The following is a 25,409-nucleotide window of genomic DNA, read 5'->3' on the forward strand; positions in this document are numbered from 1 at the left end:
ACTGGTCTAGCTCATTGGGGAAAATGGAAGGACTGCCTTGTTCACTGCACCCTAGTGCCACCTTCAAAACCCTTTTAATTATAAATACATTATTTAAACACTAAGGTGACATTTTCAGTTTTCTGAGTGCTCACACAATCATTCTCACCCCTTCTAATGGCAGAAACCTGTAATAAAACACCAGGCAGGCATTATCATGCTACTGTAGTTTGCATGAGAACCTAGCAGCTAAGAGTACAGATGTAAGTGCAATACAGGCCTGGGTTGGATCCTGGTTCTGCCGCTGTATGATCTTGGACATTACTTAAACTCTCTTAACTTCAGTTTTCTCATCTGTAAAAGGGATTAAAATAGTGCCTACTCCATAGTGTTGCTGTGAGGATTAAATGAGATAAAACATGCAAGTACTTAGAACAGTGCCTGGAACATAGTAAGTCATCAATAAATGTTACCTATTACTATTTAAAAAGGTGAAGAATGGTAATACTTAACCTTTAAGAACAAACCAGATACTGCATAAAAGAACATCAGCAAAAAATAAACACGCATTAAAAACTCCATACTCCTCCTCATTTAGAAAGACTCTCTGCCTCCCTCAGGAAAAGCTGACGCTTCCTTATATGTGCTACTCCACACAGTGCTCCATTCAAGCCTCCATGCAGATTGGTTTATACCAGACGGTGGCCTCCTTAAAAATAGGGGCCCACTCCTCTGTATAGCCTGTCACCTAACCCAGGGTTTGGCACAAAAAGCAGGTACTCATTAGGTGTTTGCTGGATGGGTGGAAGTTTAATTAAAATGATGTCTACAATTACACTATCCAAAGTCACTAAATTTTTCAAACTTTATGTGGACTCGATAAATATCCTTTAGAGGTTGTTAGAAATATTTCACTTTTCTTTTAATTTCTCCTAGAAAAGATTTTTTCTGATGACACTAAACATGTGGAATATCTGTTTTTATATAATTGCAGTTGCAAGTGGTTAATGCACACGGCTGCTAACCCCAAAGTTGGAAGTTTGAATCCACCCAGGGGTGGCCTCCAAAGAAAGGCCTGGTGATTTACTTCCAAAAAATCAGCCACTGAAAACCCTATGGAGCACAGCTCTACTGTGACACACAAGGGGTCACCGTGAGTTGGAGCTGACTGGCTTTAGTTTTCCTTTAAGCCACCTCCATTCTTTGACCTCTCCCTGTGCTGAATGAATGAATCAACAAAGGGAAATACCATGGCACAACTAATATTAATGTTACCCTGCTAGAAAGGTAGAATTAAGCAATCTGGCCACTGACTATGCCTAGAGATCAGAATATTACGTCCAACGCTCTCATTTGTCGTGGATATATCAACATTAAAAAAAAAAAAAACCCTCAAATTTCATCTTTGAGACACATATTCTTTCTAACACTTTTTAGATCAAATTCAACTACTGAAATCTTCAGAGAAGCTAACAACAAATGCTAGTCAAAACAGTCTTTTGCTTATGTTTTCACAAACCTGATTATTCTTGCTAAAAGAGCAACCTTCCTTGTTATCTAAGCAAAGAATGCATGTTTTGATTTATGCTGTTTCTCAGTAAATTAATCCAAAGAGAATTTTCTCATTATGTTTTTCTAAACACATCACTCTCAGCAAGGACGAACATAAGTGCCAGTGAAATGAACCTTTCAAAGAATATCCATGACACAGCAGCTATTCCGCAAGTCTCCTAATGAAATGGAAAACAGGCTGTGCCTGCTAAGGATTAATATCCTGCCACATAAAGAACTTTGAGCATTGTAAACAGGACAGTGGTGGCAGGGAGACTAAGTTCAAAGGCTTGAGAAGACAAGTTAGCACTCAGGTAGGAGTTGACACCCTCCATTGGTTCTGTGAAAGGCATCCCTCACTCCTGAGGTCCTAGTCAATCAGTAACTCTGCCCAATGCACAGAAACTGCTAGTTATGGCCTGTAAGTGAAAAGAAAACAAATACAGTTTCTTTATCAACGCATGCCTTTAAGTCAAAATGTCTACTTCTGCCTCACTCATTCCAAGAAAATGAGTAATTCTCTACTAAGGGGTCCAATTATACTGAATTTCTTTACCACATTTCTCCATAATATCTTCCATGATCCATCCCATAATTTCTCCCTTCTCTTAAGAAACACAACACTGTATCTATGAACAAACGCTCCAAAATAGTCATTCCAGGGTAGAGCTGACATTCTCGGAAATGGTGCAGCCCAGCTGAGGGACCCTGAGAAGTGCACTGTGCACTTGGGGAAGGTGGTCTTGAATGAGTAGCTGGGGTCATTGGGGAGGATGCCACTGTTACCATAGAGCTTGCTGGGATAGACAGGCCTCTTTACTCAGATCTAAAGCATTCCTAAAAGGAACAGTGGACAATGCTATACTGTGATTTTTTTCCCCCAGAAGACCAAACTTTTTTAGAATCTCCAATTGCACGCCCACAACATATATACCATTTTTCAATCCTTTGCTCTTTCTCTTCCCAATTTGAACAAATTGCCTTTCGCCCAACGAATGTCTTGGGATTGTAAAGTTTCCTTATTAGTTATTATTTGCAGCTGATATTTTAAATTATGCACAGCTTTTATAATTCCATCAGTCTGTTCTCTGAGGGTTGGGTCTGTGACTAATTCATGGAGTGGAATGAAACTGCCTTGAGAAGGGAGTCAGAGGGAAGTGATCAAGGGCACACACTCAAGAACTAGACTGGGTGCCATTCCCAGCTCCTTACTCATGAGCTGTAAAGTAAGGCATATTACTTAACTTCTCGAGTGCCACGGTGACATCATTAAAAACTGAGAGAAAATAACAGCTCTTTTATCACAGGGTTGTTTTATAGATTATCTAATACTTCTACAGCAATTAAAACAACACCTAGCACTGAGTAAATAAATGTTCAATATATATTTGTTACTACTGAAAAGAAAATGCTGCTCAAAAATATTTACTGAACAAAAGACCTTATGAATATATAATGGAAATTTAGCATGCTACTGAATTATTTTTGGCATTTAGACTTATAGAATGTCTGAAACATAACCCAGCTGCCATCAGTAGCCAATATTTAATAACTCTAAGATGCAGGGCTTTTAAACCAGTTTAAATTAATCATGTAACTTCTGGCTTGCAGCCATACAAGCAACCAAAAGGGTTTTTAAATGAATATTTGCAAAGAGAATCACCATTCTGTCTTATACTCAGACTTTTTACTCTGGAACATACTGAACCTCATAAAAAACCAGGGAGGAGTGTTGCAAAAGGAAGATAAGCTGCATCTGAGGTTGCAGAGAAGAAAGTAAACTATATCCAGATGAAAATAATTACAATAAATTTACAATGTCTGTTAACTCTTAGAGCAAAAGGTAGTACAATCTTCAGATTTTTCAAATGACCTAGATTCACAATCTATACCAACCAGATAACAAGGAATCATTTTTCTTACTGGGCAACCCAATTAACCTGTAGTTAGGACACTTACACTGCCAAACCATTATTTTTAAAAGTTTGGGGTTTTAAAATAGTTTATTTTATAAATATTTAAATTATTTTTCTTAAAAATCCCAGTTAAGTAACAGGAATTTCTAAGTATTTCAGTCATGGTTTTAAATCTCTACAAAGCCTCCAAAATCATCAACAATACATTTAATTTCTAATGCATATATTTGGTTTCTTTTTAAAAGTTATTTAGGGATAAGAGACACATATTGGAAAATATTTTTCTGACCAACGCACTCTCACGTTTGACTGTTCATATGTGTGCTTCTGCAATCTCAGCTGCTAGTCTACAGCAATCTCAATTATTCAAAGTGTCGAGTTATCGAATCATATCATATTCTACCAAACAAACAACTTGAACAGGGCTATCTCCTTCTCATTACTAGTGGTCAACCCAAAATGACTATCTCAGAATCTAAGTATACGCAAAGCTACTTGGGTTGCAAGAAAGCTAGAGTAAATCTATTTTAGGAACTGTGACTGTATTTTCTCCCAGGAAGATTTTCAACTACAGATATTCCCTTTCATTTTTACATGATCACCATGGTAACCACATTTAGTATGGATGTGAATTTAATATTAAGTTCACATCTATTTATTATGCATGGAAAGCATTAATTTAGACATATGTGGGACAAAAACCCTCTATTCGACCAAATCCTGGTGTAAGTGGCAGCAAGCACATACTTCTGAGGGCCCAGGTGCCTTGATCTCTTAAAATGGCCAATTCCTTTACATCCTGGTGTCAAGCATCCACTCTGTTCTGAAACTTCCATTAATTCTAAGGGGCCTATGGGGAAAAAAAAAAAAGAGGCAAAAAGTTAACCAGAAGGCTCCAAGAATCAAATGTGTGGAATCAGAATAAGTAAGAAAACCCTTAAAAATCCAACTGTTGTATCAACACATATACAGAAAAAGCAGATCCTATGAAAATTAAAAATATCTGAACAATTTCTGCTTTTCATGGTTTTTCTCCTATGACTTTGTTCACACTACTAATTTATCCTTCTCCAATAATGAAATAGTTAACTTTGATGTAACCCTTTTTCAAATTGTCAAATTTCAGAGTTACCTAAATCCTAATTAATGAGAAGATTCTAAACAATTTTTATCAAGTAAATCTCATAAGTGATATATGAATATCTGAACACTGTAAACATTTCAAACAATACAATGGAATACAAAGTAACACAGTACAAAGCCCCTTCCTGCTCCTCCCTCACATTCTACTACCTCCCCCAGCCCTGACTGCTCGCCCTTCCAGTCCTTGTTCTAATCACTTAGATATATACTTATATTTGTAGATACAGATGTATCAAGTTTCCAGTTTTGTTTTATTTTGCCACATAAAAAGGGCAACACAGATATGTCCTGTTCTCAAACATTCTTTTGTTTTTAACTTCATAAATGTCTTACAAACCTTTCCATCTCAATATTCTTTATGACTGTTGTATAGTGTCTAAAGTATAAGTGTACTTTCATTTATTTAACCAATATCTGTTTCTAAGTTTTGTTCTTTTAAATATGCTGTGATGAACACCATCCATCTACATGTGTATTTGTGTCCTTATGCAGCTTGAAACGTAGGATCCAGGATCAAGAAATGACACTGCTATATCAAGAAAGCAGTCTATATCAAGAGGCACATTACGTTTTTCTAAACCCTAATAATAATTTATTGCATTTTCTTCATCTTTTTCTATAATGCGCACATTTTCCTCTAAAACTGAGATCATGGTGCACAAAGTTCTCTGTATACTTTTTTTCCCTTAAATTGAAACTGAAGTTTTTTTTAATTGAAATTTCTATTGAGATAATCGTAGATTTTCTGTAAGAAATAATACAAAGATTCTTTGCGCACTTTGCTCAATTTCTCCCAATGGTAACATTTTGAAAAACTACAGTATAATATCAAAATCAAGATGCTGACAGTGATACAATCAGCACATTAAATGTTAAGTCCGCTAAATTATCTTCCAAAAATCCAGTACTAATTTTAAAGGGTGATATTTATTTTAAAATAAAAGTAACAGAATGGTTATATACCCATTTACTTTTTCAGGCATTACTTTTTTTTTCCTTCTTTATTTTTGTGACTTTTAGGTAATTAAAAATGTAGAAAAAGGAAAAGAATTACATAGAGAGGAAAACACACAGTAGAGAGAAGTAGAAAGAGAAGGGGGGGGGGCAAGGAAATATTAAGCACACCAAAGAAGAATATGGAAACATTTTTTAAAGTTATTCTGTATCTCTTACCCAAAGGAGGCTGAAGAGAATGCCCAGTTTTGGAACACCAGCCCACAGGGTGAATATCAGGAGAGTCTGCATCTATCCAGTAGTCGTAACTACTACTCCAGCCATCAAAGTGAACCTGTAGGACAAAAGGAAATTAATAGTACAATGCAGGTCACAATAATTCCTACAGTAAAATTTCTGCCCACATTAACCATTTTTATTCTCTATGAAATTACATGATAGATTTAGTAGCTAATAAATTATTTTAATTACTTACATACCTTGCTCACAGTATAATGAGAGAAAAGGCCTGGCCAAAGGCATTTTTTGGGCAATAATTCTACAGATATATTACATATATCTCTTAATACTATAAGCAACTTGAGTACAGGGACTGTGTTATAACATCTTCACATGTGCAACACCAAACGTGCAATAAATATCACTGAATTAATGAATATAACAGAAGGAAGGGAGGCAGGCAAATGAGGAGGTAAGGTCGAATCTACTAGAATGGTGCTGAAAAGGCTTTTTTTTAAAAAACAAAAACAAAAAAACACTGCCTTACCAGAAACATGTCCAATTTACAAAACATACTTCCACCAAACACACTTTTAAATATCATCCTTTTTCTCCTAAATAACTTCCATATCTCTCCAAGAGACGTCAGTGCTACATTCTTTACTGGCCGCCACATGAAAGGGCAGTTGATCTTTTAGGCATGGTCACTAGGGACCAGGGACTTATCTTTTAGGATGAAAGGATAAGCTGCTAATGCTATATGTATTTTACCTTTTAATCAAGTTCGCCAGTTAGATGTCTTTTTTAAGGTTTATGAATCTCTTACTCCTTACAAGACAATGGATGTCAGATAGATAAAACTGAAATATTTAAAACCATAAAAGGTCTAGAAGAATGCATGCATGAATTTATTTGTCATCTTAGAGTGGAATATCTTTTGTAAACAATGCCCCCAACTTAAAAGTCATAAAAGAAAAAAAGTGATCAATTTGGCTACATAAAAATTTAAAATTTCAGAATGGTAAATATTACCACAAGAAGGTTGGAAGACCCACAATGAGCCCCCAAAAACACATTTGTTATGCATGTGACAAGACATTCTGTTCCTTAATTTATAAAATCCTTATATACCAGTATGAAAGAGAAGAAAACCCAGCAGAAAGATGGGAAATAGATACAAATGGCTCATAACCAAGAAACCAAATATAAATGGTTAGTAAACAAATGAAAAGATGATCAATTTCACTTTTAACATGATCAGGAGACCGAATAAATAACTAATGCTGTATTTATATGATGGAATAGTATGTAAATATTAAAAAGTACATATGCGCTGATGTGCATAGTTTTTTTTTGTGGAAAAAATCATAAGTAGTTATCTTTAGAGAGAGGGACTAAAGGGTAGTTGGGGGTGGCAGACCTTTCCTTTTCTATTTTTATATACTGCTTAAATTTTCTAACTATAAATGCCTGCTTATATTCTTTAAAACACATTCACAGTGAAAATAAGCATTATCTTCCTTATTTCTCTATATTAAAGATACTATAATTAAAAAATTAAATATATTAATACAGGTAGTCCCTGATGTACGACGTATTTAAGTTACAACAAACTGCACTTACAACTCTGTTTTTTGTACATCTTACTGTTAGTAATATGTACTAAATCACAATGCACATAATTTGCTGATATTATCACTCTCAGAGGTTCACTTGTAGATGTTCAATGTCATGATTTACAGTGAAAGGATTAGCTGAAGTTTTTTCTAAAATAAATCAGGGGCCGATCGCTTTGCTAACGTTGACCGGGAGACTTAGGAAGCAGTGAGATGTTACCCTGAGATATATGAAGAAAAAAAGAAAAGGATCATACAGGCAACTCTTACTAATTTTCTGACTAGAAACACTATCCCCATTCCCAGGGATAATCCAGATGATCCATAATCTTCCACAAGTGGAGTTATTACCACAACTGACTAAATGACAATGCCGTCTAACTTGTCTTCATCATCAGAGTAAATTTTTATGATTTGTGTATCTTTATATATGTATTAAATACATCTCTAAGTTAATATGTAATGTTTTCAACTCCCAAAGACAAATAAAGATCAAATTTATAAACATATGGTTAATAAAAGGCAAGAATAATGAAAACTAAAAAAAAATAAAATAAAAAGGCACCAACTTATCAACGGAACCCCACTGTAAGTCACTAGGATGTTACACTGGAGAGAATATTCAACTAGCAGCAAGAAGAGCTGGACTGTAGTCTAAACTTTGCCACTAACTAACTGAACCATCTCACTTCAGAGTACTCAATCTCTCTGAGCCATTACTTCCTCACATGCAAAATAGGGGAGTGAATCTAAATATTTTTCATAATATATGTTCCTGAAGCCAGATAATAATTAACAGACTCAAATCACCCATAGTCCCAGCACCACAAGAGGAGCATTGCTGTTATTTTGGCACGTTTCTTTCCAGAACTGTTTATGCATATATTCTTTTAAAACATATCAGACATCATGGTATTACACCTGAATTTTTCATTTACCAATATTTAATATTCTTCTGAAGTATCTGGAAACCCTGATGGCGTAGTGGTTAAGAGCTATGGCTGCTAACTGAAAGGTCAGCAGTTTGAATCCACCAGGCGCTTCTTGGAAACCCTATGGGACAATTCTACTCTGTCCTATGGGATCGCTATGAGTCAGAATCAACTCAATGGCAATGAGTTTTTGGTTTGGTCTAAAATATGGAATTTTCATATTATATAGACAATAAATTTATTTTACTCGTCTCCTAGTGTGGTTGTTCCCAATGATAAATACTATAAACAGCATTGCACTGCTGTAGTTTCCTTGGAGATTTTACCTTTGACTCCCAGCACACCTGCACAGACCCATAGGCACCAGAAATAGCACAGAAAATGCAACTTAATTTGAATATTCCCTTTGGTTTTCCTCTTAACATAAACTTCTAGGACTGAAATTCTTGAATTAAAGAGTAAACAATATTCTAAGACTTTTGATAACTGTGGCCAAACTGTTCTTCAGAAACGCTGAGACACTTTACATTCCTACCAATAGTATATGCAAATAAACTCTTCACGCACCAAACCCAAAACAAGTTTTCATTTTCCCGTTCTGATCAATTCAATTCATAAAAGTAATATCTTGTTTAATCCTACATTTCTTTGATTATCAGTCTGATTATTTTAAAAAATACTTCAAATTCTGAAATACAGTGATTGCTTTATGACTTACATTACTAACAACTAGGGCAGTTAACAAACAGCCCTGGTGGTGCAAAGGTTAAGCACTCGGCTGCTAACCAAAGGTTGATACTTCAAACTCACCCAGTGGCTCTTGGGGGAGAAAGACCTGAAGATCTGCTTCTGTAAAGATGACAGACAAGAAAACCCTATGGGGTAGTTCTACTCTGTCACACGGGGTTTCTATGAGTCTGGATCTACCTGACAGCACCCATCAACAACAAAGGCAGTTAACATTAAAATGCACTTTACCATTGTTAATACCAGCCTTGCATTATTTATAAAACTTTCTAAAATGTTATATGATTATATAATCTTGAAAATATGAACTGAATGTTAACCTTCTGTTGTATAACAATACCACATTTATAGGTTTTTGATGCTGCTTTATAATTTATTTTCTCATATATTATCCCATTAGATATCTAAGGATGTGATTTTTCTTTTGAAAAACAACATAAACTTAGTTTCCTACAGCTTAGAACTGAGACTTAATTTTGCCATTGCCAGCAATTAATAAGTAATTGATTTAATCTTGCTCTCTTAAGTCTCTCATTGATAAAACAGTACTAATAATATAAAGCTCCCATACTGTTACCACAAATATCAAATAATGTGAGAACACTGGTACTTTGTAAAACACTATATAAATCTAATATTTTGCTGTTATAACAAATACCATTACTTTTAACAGAAACTCTAAACACTCTTACGAAGTAAGGAGAATGGGTGTTGTTATGGTTTGAGAGTGAAGTTAATACTGAAGCCAGAAACATGAGCCTTTTGGCTCCTCATCATCTGGAATTCCTCTGCTACATTTTTACTTTATCATGCTTAAAATAACAAACTGAACCCACCTTCCCAAACATTTGCTTATGAGAAGATTTGACTGTTTAAAATTCAACTCTAATTACAATCCGATTTTATTTATAAAACTATTGATCTTCACTTCTCCAGAAAAGTCTACGTTTAACACACTTCATAAAAATAGTAATCCAAGCCATGGTATTTTCAATTGCCTCATATGCATGTGAAAGCTGGACAGTGATTAATGAAGATCGGAGAAGAATTGATGCCTTTGAATTATAGTGTTGACAAAGAATATTGAATATACCATGGACTGCCAGAAGGGCAAATGAACAAATCTGTCTTGGAAGAAGCACAGCAGAATGCTTCTTAGAAGCAAGGATGGTGAGACTTCATCTCACGTACTTTGGACATGTTATCAGGAAGGACCAGTCCCTGGAGGACATAATGTTTGGTAACGTAGAGGGTCAGAAAAAAGAGGAAACATCCTCAATGAGATGGACTGACACAGTGACTGCAACAATGGGCTCAAACATAACAACAATTGTTGAGGGTGGCACAAGACCAGGCAGCATTTTGTTCTGTTGTACATCAGGGTCACTATGAGTCAGAACCGACTCAATAGCACCTACCAACAGTAAGTTTTTTTTGTTTAAAAAAAAAAAAAAGACAGTAGTGTCAGAGAATCAAGTACTACAATTTTTCTGAATGAAATATTGTTTTAATGTGTTGAATTTCCTGTCTTTCCCCAAACACATACTCAAAATATGACATTAGTCATAATTTAAAGAGAAAACTTCTTACACAGAAGAAAATGGAAGGAGCTGGATGATTACTGTCTTACAAAAACTGCACTGCAACTTAATTTGCATATTCCTAGGTTTTACTAATTTAAGACTTTGCAATTTTAATACCTGCAAAAATGTCCATCCAAGATGTCTTACAACAATAGACAAAACAAAAACACACCACAACAGAGAAGACTTACTTTTATTCGGTGATCATCCGTATCTGCAACAGTTGCTACTCTAATAAACATGGGATTTCTTTTGTCTACAACCTCAAGCCTCATTTTTTTCTGGAATCCATGTGGAGGTTTCTGCCATAACAGAAAATTGTATATAGTGAGATTCAGAGAAAAAGACAGTGCAAAAAGTGGACTCGATGTCACAAAGATAACCAAACTCAAACCCACTGCCACAGCGACCCTACAAGACAGAGCAGAACTGCCCCACAGGGTTTCCAAGACTGTAAATCTTTAAGGAAGAAGACTGCCACATCTTTCTCCAGCAGAGTGACTGGTGGGTTCAAACCGCCGACCTTTCAGTTAACAGCTGAACGCTTTAACCACTGCACCACCAGGTCTCCCTCTTATGAAGACAGAATAATAAAAAAGAGGAGCTATTTAGAGAACCAGACTATTAGAACTCTCAAGTTCCTAGAGTCGCCCTCAGGCACTAGAAACTGCCAGGCACCTAGTGATAAGAGCAAATAAGAAAGGCAGAAACAGAAGACCTTAAGATAAAATTTAAAACACTGTGGTTATTTGATGAGTCATAGGGAAGGCAAGAAATTTTTCTTTGGTTGGAGGTGTCTTGGCAAAAATCAACAAGGCCGAAATTTAATTTTAAAAGAGAGAGGAATATTAATGTGACACAGAGGAGACACCAAGTTAAAAATGGCAATGAAGGCAAAAAGCAGAAGATGTCTGTAAAAAAGGAAATTAGCAATCAAAGCATACAAGATGGAACAGGAAAGGAGGACCTACAGCTACCTCAATGTGCAGCAGACACCCTTCAAGCACTGAGAAAGTTATAGGCAGTGGGAGACAAGCTGATTGCTTTGTATGAAAAAAAACCCATTGCCATTGTATTGATGATGTTAGCCAAATTAAATTCTCTGAGCTTTAGGTCCCACCTCTGTCAAATGGGGAAAATAAAATTGTGGCTCTGAAAATTAATTGTGAAAATTACATAAAAAATGCAGAACAATAAATGCAAGGCACCTAAGAGGCCAAACTAGAGAAATCTTAGCTTTGTGTCTGATATAAATGACACTATACATGTAGAGCAATTTGATGTCAATTTACCCAGTTCAAAGCCAGGTGTAAGGCCCTTCTGTTTTGTATTAAACAAAATGCAAGTTAGAGAGAGTCAGATAAAAATCTCATGAAGGGATGCAACCTGGTTTCATATCAGAAAGCCCTGAGCATTTCAAAGTGCAGTCCTCAGTTTTATAGACCTATAAACTTGATATGATCGTATTCAGAATGGACCGGCTCTTGAAGTCTGACTTGCTATCTAAACTGACAATAAGAGATTCGATTATTTCTGGTGGCAAAAATCCACCATAGCACGCCCTTCCCAGTATTACTACACCTGGGAGGCCATGTTAATAACTCAAATATTCCTTAGTGAGCATGAGATCCAAGCAGAGGAAAATGAGCAGATTTGAGGGATAAGTCATCTAGTCAAGGGTGAGTTTAAAGAATTGTCCCAGTCCTTAAAAGGTATAAACCTCTCTAGGGATGTTTAAGGAGCCCTGGCGGCTGAACATTTAAGCACTCGGCTGATAAGTGAAAGGTCGGTGGTTCGAACCCACCCAGCAGCTCTGGGGAGCAGACCTGGTGATCTGCTTCTGTGAAGATTATAGCTAAGAAAATTCTATGGGGCAGTTCTACTCTGTCCCATGGGGTCACCATGAGTCAGAATCCACTTGATGGCATCCAAGGGATGTTTACTCATGGCTATCGGATTTTTGCCCTGGGCAATGCTTGATAAATACCAACAAATCATTCTTCTTTGGCCTGTGTTTTAAACATTCTATGCAGAACATTTCCATCCTGTTAACATACTATCTATTCACATCAATTTCATACAATAGAAAAGATTGCAATACCAGGTTTTTCTAACTGTACTCCTATTAGCATGTAGTTCTCAGCAACACATATATAGAATATTTCATCTCTATGACTGTGCTACTTTCAGAGTAGGCTGAGGTCACTCTTCACAAATTGATTCCTCCACACAGTCTGACTATCCTGAGTTACAGGAACATTTCAATCCTCCCTTATGTATTGACTCAGGCTAGGAAGGGGGATTATTACTCACACCCCTGAAGGTATAAAATATTTTTACTGAATCCTGTAGAATACCTTACTTTATGGGCCAGCTATTTATATCCAAAGAAAGTAGCAAGTATGATTTTTATTTAAAAGAAAAAAAACAATTTCCTATCTTACTCTGGTCTCCCAGAATAGCTAGAAAAAAAGAGGTCTGCTGTAAAATGACAATAACTTACCCCACATTGTCTCGAGCAAAATTGTTTTCCAAGAAACTTTAAAGTTCAAAATGAAAGTAATTTTTAGATGTCACAATAAAGACCCTGGCAAGAATTTGATTTTCAAAGTTGTTAAAATTCAAAAACATTTTACTTGACCTTCTGTTCCCCTCCCATTCCTATTCTGGCCCACCAGTACCATATCTTTCTGTTCTTACATGTCAATGAATGAATGATATCTTCAATGCAAATTAATCAAATAATGTACAATGTATTATCCTCACCACTTTGAATGCTCTTGCAGGGGCAGGTAAAGAATTGGTTTCTTCTAAGTATTTATCCCAAGAAAAATGTTTCACATTTGGGTAACCTAAAATAGGAAGAAAAAAGTAAATCCTAAGAGGTTTAACCAAAATGACTGTAAACATCATAAAACGACCTACAAAAACTCTGTTGAATTATTACCATTATAATCTAGGAAACCGTTCACATATTACACAAAAGAACTTAAAACTAGTTACACATTCAGAACTATCTGTATTAATGAAACTGTCTTCATCTTGATCATGACTTCTCTGTTATTTTTTAAATGAAAATTAGAAAAATATATAGGTATGTATATACACACACACATATATAGTATGTAGATAATTTATACTCTCAAGTAAGGATAGTGTTACACACAAGACAAACAAAAACCATAAATACCCTTTAAATCTAGCAATTTTAGTATTAATCTAGAAAAATCTTATATGTGTGCAAAGACAGAGCACCAATTTATAAGTGTGAAAATGTGGAAAAAAGTTAAATGACCATTATTATAGAAATGTGCAAAAAATGCATAGTACATATGAAATCTAAAGGATTTATTAAAAAGGAAGCAGATTTATATATACTATCATGTACAACGTTCCACATACATCATCATATTGTTAGGTCAAAAACAAAACAAATTGTTGAACAGTATTAACAGAATGTGTAAAACCAACTATCCTTTGTCCTTTCTCCCACTTTCTGTTTCCTCCAGAGCCCAAAATCCATTAGCTAGGCACAAGCAAGAATTAATGGCAGTCCATAATGGTGGCCTAGTGGGGTGGACATTGGCTACATACAAGAGACTGAGAAAATAAGTAAATATATTGGAGATAAGAGAAGCCAGGTTTCTCATTGACTATGAAGAGCGGTATAAGTATGGAAAGGAAAAAACTAGAATGTACTGGAATACTGGATTTCAACTGAAGCTAATGGCGTAAACTCAAGGTTTTCAATATATATAAACAGACAGAGATGAAGTAATATAAATTCAAGTATGTATTTACATACATATGCTTTCTAACTATGTCTGCTAAGAGGGCCTGGAAGCAGCAGTGAGCACACTTAGTGGCCATATCTTAGTTTCTAAATACTATTTGCCACCAAAAAGAACAACGGATTCTTGGAGAAAAGACAGATTACAGGATTGGGTCAGGAAAAGTTAGAAAATACGCCAAGTTGTGCCAGAAGTAAGAACTTTCAAAATATGTTAAGAACCGCATAAAAAGGTCACAGAAACCAACTTAAAGGGGTTCCCACTAGCCAATCTGAGAAAATATGGACCTGGACATGAAAATAAATAATATAATAATGGATTATAACCAACTGATGAAAATAGAAATCTATGAGTCCACACTGACATGAGTAAATTAACTGAATGAGTAAATAGGAAGAAGAGTTATTCTCTGCAGAAGAATGCCAACTAATAAATATAAAAATAAGACAGAATTAGAAAAATTACCATTGAGCAACTGTCAGAGTAATAATTAATTCATATTAGAAATATCAACAGATGCTAAAACTAGTGAGTGAAATTGGGATAAGGACATGTACTTATACAATCTCCAAGTTCTCTCTCCAGAAAATACTTAGAGGTGCCACCTGAAAGGACACAACAAGAACACAGCACTGCTTCTGAAATACGTCTGCCAAAAATGCATAATCTGATCTAAACATGGAAACCCTGATGACGTAGTAGTTAAGAGCTATGGCTGCTAACCAAAAGGTCAGCAGTTCAAATCCACCAGGTGCTCCTTGGAAACCCTATGGGGCAATTCTACTCTGTCCTATAAGGTCGCTATGAGTCAGAACCAACTCGACGGCAATGGGTTTGGTCTAAACATTAGGAAACGTCAATCATATTAAATTAAGTCATATTCTACAAAATGACTAGTCTGTAATCTTCAAACATACCGAGGTCACGAACATCAAGGAGAGCATAACTGAAGGAGACTGGAGGTTATGACAAATGAGTGCAATGCTTGATCCTGGATTGGATCTTTTTGCTATAAATGACATCACTAGGACAACTGTCAAAACCTGAATGGGTCTCTGAGTCAAGGATATAGATGTGTTTTATGCTACTCTTATAAATTTTCTCAACATTTGAAATAGTTTCAAAATGAAATTTAAAAAAAATAGGCAGACATATTTCCGCAAGTACAAACATTTTACAACATATTTTTAAGGAACATAACTTACACAATTTAAGTTAAAAGAAAGCATTTTAATAAATAAAACATGTACACATGCATGTATGGGCATACATATGGGCAAAAGGTTTTTCTAGGAAGATACAGTGATAAACTATTAAACTATTAACGGGGAGAACAGTGGTTATCTCTATTTTCACTCATTTTCTAAAAACAAGCATGAACTAATGTATAATTAATGTATAACTGATTTGAATAATTCAAAATACATATCTGTAAGACTTTAATTTTAGAAAAAGAATGATATGCTGCAGGTTTATAGAGAATGTTAGCATGGAGCTGGTCAGGGGAGTGGTCCTTGAAGTAGCAGTAGCGTGAGGAGGGCAGCTGCCTAGGAGACTAGGTGATTAGGATCCCTTCTTTTCAGACAGTAGATCAGAACTGAGAAGCACCTGTGCGTAAAAGGCAGAAGGCAAGAGCCCAGTGGAGAGGACTGACTGAGGGGGCTGGAGAAAGGGCATCTTTTTCATCATGAAGCCTAAGAGGATCTATACATCAGTACATGTCCCGCGAATCAGCCTCATTATGTGGCACTTAATAACCCACAATTTTGTTTTTTTTTCTTTAAATTTTCAAAAAACTATACATTTTCTCTTCTACTGAACTATAAAAATTCATTAAAGGGGACAGGTGTCTTGGTCAGACTGCCTCACAAAGAAGTCAGCAATGCTTCACCCCACCCATTCCCCACTGTCTAAAAGATTGCTGTGAAGGTATAACCAGGAACCTGCTGATCACTAAGTTCTTTGTTTATTTACCAGATCCCTGGTTATGGCCAATAATAGCGCTGAGAGAAAAAAAGGGATTAATACCAAACTGGGAAGTCTAAAAGAATCCACACAGCAGTTCAGATGGTAAAAGTGGCAAAGAGGGGATAGACAATCAACCAGCTGTAACATATGCAAGCCAGAGGACACAGGTGGACTGACACTAGAAATCCTCCAGGAAATTGGTCCTGAGTGCGACACCACATTTCGGCCATGAAACCATTAATAGTATCTTGCCTTTACTTAACATTTAGGGTTTATGTAAATGCTCTTTTGAGCTTCAAAACAGCTCTGGAAATCAGCCAGGACAGTCGATTTTCTCCCTTTAGCATATGAGAAAACTCAGAAAGAGGAAGGGACTTGGCCATGCCCACCACATGAATGATAGGTCCCCCAATCAGACACTCTAATTGAAACACTGTAGCAAGGAACTGGGGACAAGCCTGAAAAATAAAACCAGCTGTTGGAACAGAGTGAGAAAAGTATCTGAAGCTCCAAGCTCAGTCTTTTCTGTAGACTACATCCGCAGAACAACTCTGGTGAAACAAAGGTGTGAAAAGCTAAACTCTCTCATCCCTGCCCTGCAATCCTGATAGTCTTCATTACTCACGTAAGTATCCACCAAGTAACCACCTACAGTGCACTTTATGCTTTATGTTAACTGATAACCCTGCCTTAACATATCAGTAGTAGCCATGGTACCTTAAATAGTGATGTGCTCAAAAAAAGTGTTGACTATGATGAAGCCACAGACTCTGCTTTTTAACACGTGAAACTAAACTCAAAATGAGAGAAAACAGACTATTTATCAGCAGGTATGGTGTTATCTGTCAAAGAGAAAGTGAATAAGCTGAGAAGGCTCTATGGCCAGAGGCAGACAGATGAAGAGCCTGAAAACTTCAGAGAACAGAGAGGTACTCCTAGCATAAAGGTGCAAAATCTATTTAGAATCCGAAATCACAACCGAAAAAAAAGAAAAAGAACACGTGAGTTCTAATCTAGGTAGGAATTTAAAATCTCAAAATTCTCACTTAAATGTGAACACTACGCTTTTGCCAGAACTGAACCTGACATATGCAGTTGATGTTCCATCCATAAATGCTGTCCCCTATATCTTCGTCAATACTTGTCAAAGATTTAAGACAATTCACTTCTGTGGTTATGCAATACATTTAAATGTATTCTACTGTATTTTTATGCAAATAACGTGTTATATGTTTTCCCAACCGTGCAACCCCCTCATGCATTATTTTGTGTGTTATATGTGCAGGCGCGTTATTTACGTGGGCACAATAATATAAAGTCTAGAAATGAATTTCAAGTTGAGAAATGAAAGCTCTCTTAAAACATAACTTCTTATTTTTCCAAGGACAACAAAATTTGAGACTCTGTTACGAATTAGGCATTTGCTTAAAACACTTTGAGCTAGATCAGGAGTTGGCAAACTATGGCCTGCAGGCCAGCTTCCTATTTTGGTAAATCATGTTTTACTGGAACACATTCACATATTATCTAAGGTTGCTTTTGTGCTACAACTGAATTGAGTAGTTATGACAGAGACCATAAGGTCTGCAAAGCCTAAAATATTAAAATATTGGGCCCTTTACAGAGAAAGTTTGCCAACTCCTGAAATATGTGAATACTCTCAGACACAACATAATAAACACAAACCTGGTGGAGTAATAAGGGTTCTTCTGTGTTCTTTACACCAACCAACTGGATGAATGTGTGGACTAGATGCTTCACACCTGTGGGTCACATAAATTAAAAAATTCTAATTATCAGGATAAATTCACAAATAGTAATAAAATAAAAAAATTAAGGTTAAATAGAGATTATGAACACATTACGTAAAGTTCTCGTTATTATAATCAATCTAATTGTGAAAAAAAATGCTAAAACACTGCTAAACCAAAGGATCTTTCATTTTCCAATATATAACACCTAGAAGATCTTTATTAGGTGACTATCACACGGGGCTGACACCAAGCAGTTTTCTTCCCCTCCAAAAATTTTTATATAACTTCAAATTTAGCAAAAATTCAAAGACAATGTTATTAAAATTCAGAATTATAAATTTACACTGTGTGTACACAGGCAAGCTAAAATTATGCTAGCATTGCTAAGTGCAAATAAATGTGCAAAAGCAGAAGCTTGATCACATTCACAAAACAAATATACTCTATCACCCATCAGAATGGCAGAGACCAGGTATTAAGAGAAGGAACTCCTTTATTTTCCTCACTTTGTTCTTCTCATCCCTGCTATCTTTACTTTAGTCAAGCATCTATTTTTTCAAAGCCTCCTTAGCACCATGCCTATCTGGCACATCTGCCTCCTAACCAAAATTGTTCTCTGTATTCTTCATCTCAGTAAGCAACATGTCTCATTCAATCTGCTTCCATAAAGATTACAGCCAAAAAAAAGCCTATGGGGGCAGTTCAACCCTTGTCATACACGGGGTCACCAGGAGTCAGAATCAACTCAACAGCAGTGGATTTGGTTTTTTGGTTTGGGTTATAAAATGAAAAAGACAAATGGAACATTTGACACCAAAGTAGAAGTTTTATTTATTTAAGTTGGGAAATATTTAGAAGATGCTGGGCGAGGGATACATGGAAATTCTCCATATTATTTTGCAAATTTTCTTTAAGTTTAAAATTAGTTCAAAATAAAGGTTAAAAAAAGACGAAAAACAATACCTCATTTATTCAAGAACTATATGCTGAGCAATTACCACGTTCAAGGCACTGTTATAGGCCCAGGGGATACAACAGGTATCAAAACACATAAAAGCCCTTTCTCAAGTTTGTGTACTGGCAGGAATAAGTCAACAGAGAGGGATGGACTGATGATGCACAAGAGGGGAGAACTGCGTTGGTGAGAGGGAATGGAAGCTGGTGCAGGAGAACAGGAGCAGCGGCACGCCAGCCGCAGTTATGGGAGAAGAAGATCTATGCTACAGATCAGAAAGGTGGGTAGACATGGGGGTGCAACGTGCGGCAGTCTCTTCTGACTGGCTTTTGTTCTCTTTAATGAAATAGGTAGCAGGGTTATCAGATGAGAGAGAGGATAGGGAAGGAAGCATAAGAAGTTTGAGAGAGAAAAAAAGGAGCAGTGTGAAATTTAATGGTCTGGAAGAATAGACAAGGGAGCTGTAGCAGGATTGTGGGGAGGGACTAAGGGCACACTTGAGGTCAGCATTCGAAAAAGTGAATTAGACCAGCCACTATGTTGTGCATCTTTTTCCTACTACATTCAACTGCTCAGGTACAGGCATAACGTAGGCAGAAAGTTGGACTCAGACCAGAGTTGGGATTTTGCCAGGCAAACACAACATAAGGAAGTGAGAAGTTATGATATCACAAAATATATAGATATTTGGAGATATACCATATAATTAAAATCTTAAAAAAATAAAAATTTAATTTAGAACATTTCTCTATCTGTGTGCCCTACAGTAACAGGCATGCTTAAGTAAAAATCAAACCAGACAACAACAACAAAAACAGGGTCAAAACATTTCAGAAAAACATAGCATCTGACATCACCCTTTTAAAGATTTACAGTACCCATCATCAGCATATTAAAGATTGTGAAATTATCGTATAAACACACTAATTTCAAATCATTTATTCTAGAATTTCCTACAGATACTTGATTATGAAACACTGTTCTGGGGACAATCCATTAACAACATGTGGAACACAGTTCTACAGAACAGTCTGGTAAATGTCCTATTAATCAAGTCAGAAGCCCTGGTGGCAGAGTGGTTAAGCAGTTGCCTGCTAACCGAAATGTCTGAGGTTCGAAGCTACCAGCTGCTCCATGGGAGTAAGATGGGGCAGTCTGTTTCCATAAAGATTTGCATCCTTAGAAACCCTATGGAGCAGCTCTATTATGACCTATAGGATCACTATGAGTTAGCACTGACTGCATGGCAATGGGTTTTGGGGTTTTATTAACCAAGTCTGTGAAGTCTATGCTGAGAGATAGGGAAATCTCAATGCAGCCCTCTTGATGGGAAACCGGGAAATGACAAGGTAGAAAGCCAGAAAGGTAACATTGGTTGGAGTTTCTGGTGAATAAAGAAATCTAACTAATGAGTTTTAAGAAACAGAGAACTTTCTAAGAAATGTTCTAAGTGAATGAGGTTAGCACATAGTCACCAATTTCCAAACCATCCCTTCCAGTTAGCAGCTCTGGACAATAACACATGGTGAGTTGATATAACCCCAATTTAATGATGATTTTTCTCCTAACTTATTTCAGTAGAAAATACCTTTAACTTCATAGTTAAAGGTTTCTTCTTTTATTCCTTTATTCACTTGTTATCTCCTACCCACCATCCCCACAATTTTTTCTTAATCTGTATAATAGGAATAAATGTGTGTGCCATTATTTTAGAAATGTAAAAAGAAAAATAAGTACTGCTAGGTCAATGCTAACTTTAAACAGCAATCAATATATTTCCTACAATATATATTTTCATGAAAAATATTTCAACATACAATTCTTTAAGATGTATTCTGCTATAAATTACATAAACGAGGCAATGGAGCTCTATTTTAAGCTATACAAATCTTTTCCTAGACAATCATTTTGGTTATAGATTATTACTAATAATGCCTTTATTTTAGGGAAAATTGTTAATTTATACATGGCTTCATTAAAAATGAAAAAAATAACAAATATATTTGTTTTAATGTTTCCTTTCTAATCTAATAAAACTACTATACAGATATTTACAGTTTTTAAATTATCTGTCAGACTCAATAGTGGTTATTTTAACATAAGAACATTGGACATTATGAGCTCTGTTGATTTTACTGGTGTTCTCCATAAATAGTCATTAAGGAAAATATTGTGGCATATGGCCATTCATTCCTGTACTCCCTGAATCTTAAATAAGGTTTTAATAATATATAAATATTGATCAAAGTTGCCATTTAATAGAAACAACAAAGCCATCTCAGTAGAGAAGATAAAAATAGGGGGAAATTCTTCTCAATAAGCAAACAACACTTCATTCAAAAGTTGGAAGGCTGTGAAATCCTTTCTACTACTATTGAAAAACAAGTCATCTCTTAGTCCCATCTAGTGTCCAAAAGTAGAAATGTAACCCCAAAATATATATATAATGAAGAACTAATGGTGAAAAATTAGGCAAAAAGCTGATCACTGTACCTCTCTGTTCCTTTCTTTTGGGTTCTTATGTGCGTCAGGAAAGAAGTCCATAGAAATTCTTCTGGACTTCACAAGTAAGTGTGAATTATTCATGAAGGCTGCTAAGATAAAATCAGACCTAGACTAGTAGATTTTTCAAAGTGTCAGAAACCAAAGAAACGATGCATGAAAAACGCATGTTTATGATACAAGGATAAAGTAAGCAAACATTAAGATCCTGGTTTTATGGAGCTACAAAGAGATTAAGTGATTTTACCAAACCCTCAGGTTGAAAAGGACAAGATCTTGGTTTCATCAGTCACGGGCAAAGTTAAACAAAACTAATGCACATTTGCTGGGCTCTGCAGATCTAGGCAGAGTCAAACAAGAACATTTTAAGAAGCTTACTTAAAGAACTGCCCTTAGTTGGTGCAACCATTTACATGCTTGGCTGCTAACTGAAAAGTTGGTGGTTAGAGTCCACCCATAGGCAACTTCAAAGACAGGCCTGCTAATCTACTTCTGACACTCACAGGGTCGCCAAGAAATAGCCGATTCAATGATAACTGAAAAAAAAAAAAAAAAAAACCCTACAGGAAAACATCAAAATCTCTTCAATTCAAGCAGCAGTGGTTCAGATTCAGAATACCTAGCCTTTCCCATTCTCTAAATCCAGAGTATGAAGACTCTGCTGATTTATTACTCAGTACCCTATTTTCCAGGCTCCCCATTATGTGCTAACTAGTCAGGGCCTCCATTACTTTGTATTTTACTGATAGCCAAAGCAGCCAGAAGCTGCTTAGCCATTATCAAACAAAGCCTTAAGTGATAGCACTGGGTGTGGCTCAACTGGGAGCTGCTCAGACAAAGCAGAACCTGCCCCTCCTGCCCACTGTCCTCAAAGCTCTGGGTGTGGCTCAGGCCAGTCAAGCCCAGTTTACCAGCCTACATGCTAAAGAAAAAATGCAATTTGTCTTACTGTGCGCCTGCATGCCACGATAACCTATGTAGTCCATAATGTTTGTATGTACTCCATGTGAGAGACAGTATAAAAGGTTCTGCCACCCTTTATTCGGGGAGCTTGAGGCATACACGTAAACGCTCTTCCTCCCTCACCTCGGTGTGTCTTTATTGATGAGAAGCCAGAACAAAACCTGATTTAGGTAACATTACTATCGAATATTAAACCCCATCAGGTTGAGTTGTCCTTTTCATCCATAAATTCATTTCCAATCCCATTGCCCACAGTAGTGGTTTTAAATCTTATTAATTTGCTTGAGACCTAAAACCTGATTTTTACTAAGGTACTACCTACTGGAGAAGACTGGGGTGATGTCATCTCATTACCTTGTATCCAAATTTCCCCTCATTTCCTCCAAGCCAACAAAAATATGAACGTAGTCCTTCCCAAGGTTAGACCCTCCTGCGGGAGCTGGTGTCACCATTTATCCATAATCTCAAATATCCCTTTTCCAGTGGTCTCCTTCCTTTAGCTTACAACCAAGCTCAAAACCCTAGGTGCTGAAAACCCTCCTTAGAAGTTGACTCTCTCTCAATTTTAGATCAATTTTAAATCCATTTCCCCTTCAGGGCCAAACTTCTCTGCAAACTTCTCTACATTTCTTACCTCAATCTCTTTAACCTTTTGAAAATTGGTTTCTGCTCCTAAAACCATCTTATTTTAATACTCACAACATCCTAAGAGATAGGCATTATTATTAATTCTGTTTTGCAAATGAAGCAACTACAGCTCAGACCAGTAATTTGTTCACTAGATTGGCTGCCATTCCCAAACACACCCTACATTTTTATCCAGGGATATTCCTGCCCAATATCTAAGTATCAATTCCTAGTTTCCTTCATGGTCCAGCTCAAATCTCATGTCCTCCAAGAAGCCTTTCTTGAGAGCCTTCCAGTGAGTAAGAATTAGTTTTTCCCTCTAGTGTGCCACTAGACAGCAAGTTGTTGGCTCTAATTAAGCACTAACCACTATCTACCCTCAGCCAAGACACTGATGTTTGCGTTTCTCTCTCTTTGTAGTCCATGCACCCCTTGGGGCTGAAGTACAAGAGTTTAGTGTGTCCTACTCACTTCCGTATACAACTCTCCTATCTTCCCATCACCACCACCAACTGCGCTTCCCAAATTAACAGAATGATGACAAGTCTGTTAACTTCGACACTGCTCTAAAAAGTTGACGTGTTGCAAATTTTTCAACATTAAAGGAGATACATAAAATTATTAATATCCTCAATTTATAAATGAGATCCATTTCTTTAAAAACAAAACAAAAAACACAGTCGTTTGCAGTACATTTAGAGATAATCAGGAAAAGGCCCCAGTCCCCTGTCTTTTTCTAATTGACTAACTTAATTTTTCTCTTTTTCATACAACTTTGTGGTTGATTTTTACACCGTGACTCACTGGAATCAGAAACAGAACTGAATACAGCTGAAGCTGCCAACCTCATTCACCTAGCCCTTACAACTCAAAAATGAGTTAACTCCTGTGTGATGTCTTCTCAGCTCTCAAAAGGCAAGGTCACATGAAAGTAACATTTCTTAAAAGAGAGATTCCTTCCCAGTGCCTGGGGGAGAAGAGGCGGTAACTTGCTTTCACTGTGTGTTTGCCACAGAGTCCAACCCTCAGGCAGTGAGAAATGAGGATGGAGAAGACTGTGCCCTGCTCTGAGAGGACAACCATATCCAACAAACAGTCTTGCTTTCTCTTTTGCAACTTTAAAGTCCTTTTGAGTTCTAATATCGTGGTATTTAGGATGATTTCTAAGTCCGTTGTTTTTGTTAGTTGCCCTCAAGTCTACTCCAACTCACGGCGACCCATTTGTGCAAAGAACTGCTCCATAGGGTTTTCAAGGTCGTGACCTTTTAGAAGTGGATTGCCAGGACTATCTTCTGAAGCATCTCTGGGTTAGTTGAAACCACCAACCTTCTGGCTAGTAGTCAAGTGCTTAACTGTTTAAGCCACCCAGGGACTCCTTATGACCACCAAGGAGATAATTAAACGTAGCTACCAAATACCAGTAACCAAAGCACAAAGGAAACCAAGAGATAAAACGTTTTTATGCCAGTATTTACTATTTTCCTTTAATAAAAAACTATCTTCAATCCTATAGAACATTTTCACAATGCTCCTTTTTGTAAAGAAGAAAATTGTTACTGCAACTAAATATGGAGTACCACAAATACATAAAAACATATGTATATTTGTTTTCAAATTCCCACTAATATAAAAAGAGATATAAAATGACTATCCAAATTTAGGGAAAAAAATTTCTCATTTCTCAAGTATATTAAATTGGGAAAGGCAATCCAATTTGTAAACTCAATTACATACCTAAGTAATTTTTATAGATAAAAATAATTCCAGAATTCAAAGATCAAAGAAAATATTTAATAACACTGGAGAAATTCCAGTGCACTTAAGAAATTTTCAATGTGCTTTAATTGCATGTTGAGGAAAAGAATGTGCTGTATTCTGTTTCTGACAAATGACAAAATATGACTTCATATTAATAGTTAGAAGTGTAAGTAAATCCTACAAGCACATTCCATCCTACAAATTAGTTTGTGCTCATAATAGTGTAAAATCAGAGTTAAAAGAGATAAATTTTTTTGTTCCTCCTAAAAAAGAACCCAGAATCCTCTTTACTGGGAATCTGGCATCAAAATGAAATGAGCATGACAAATCTGTCTAGATTTCTCTATTGCTTTTTTAAAAAATATTTTATTGTGTTTTAGGTGAAAAGTTTACACAGCAAATTAGGTTCCCACTAACAATTTTTATACAAATTGTTCCATGACATTGGTTA

General features: G+C 36.2%; 1 protein-coding gene across 4 annotated transcripts in view; it reads right to left on the reverse strand.

The window, feature by feature from the left end:
* Positions 1–25,409, reverse strand: part of L3MBTL3 (L3MBTL histone methyl-lysine binding protein 3) — a 123,392-nt gene that overhangs the window by 37,377 nt on the left and 60,606 nt on the right. For all 4 annotated transcript variants that reach the window (XM_023730215.1, XM_023730223.1, XM_023730205.1 and 1 more), the window contains 5 exons: positions 18,086–18,162; positions 13,407–13,492; positions 10,832–10,942; positions 5,763–5,877; positions 4,194–4,296 (listed from right to left, as the gene is read on the reverse strand). In XM_023730215.1, coding sequence (XP_023585983.1) covers positions 4,194–4,296; positions 5,763–5,877; positions 10,832–10,942; positions 13,407–13,492; positions 18,086–18,162 — 492 coding nt within the window. The remainder of the gene's footprint in view (positions 1–4,193; positions 4,297–5,762; positions 5,878–10,831; positions 10,943–13,406; positions 13,493–18,085; positions 18,163–25,409) is intronic.

This window comes from Trichechus manatus, unplaced genomic scaffold, assembly GCF_000243295.1.
Source record: "Trichechus manatus latirostris isolate Lorelei unplaced genomic scaffold, TriManLat1.0 scaffold00002, whole genome shotgun sequence".
In the NCBI taxonomy this organism is placed as follows: Eukaryota; Metazoa; Chordata; class Mammalia; order Sirenia; family Trichechidae; genus Trichechus; species Trichechus manatus.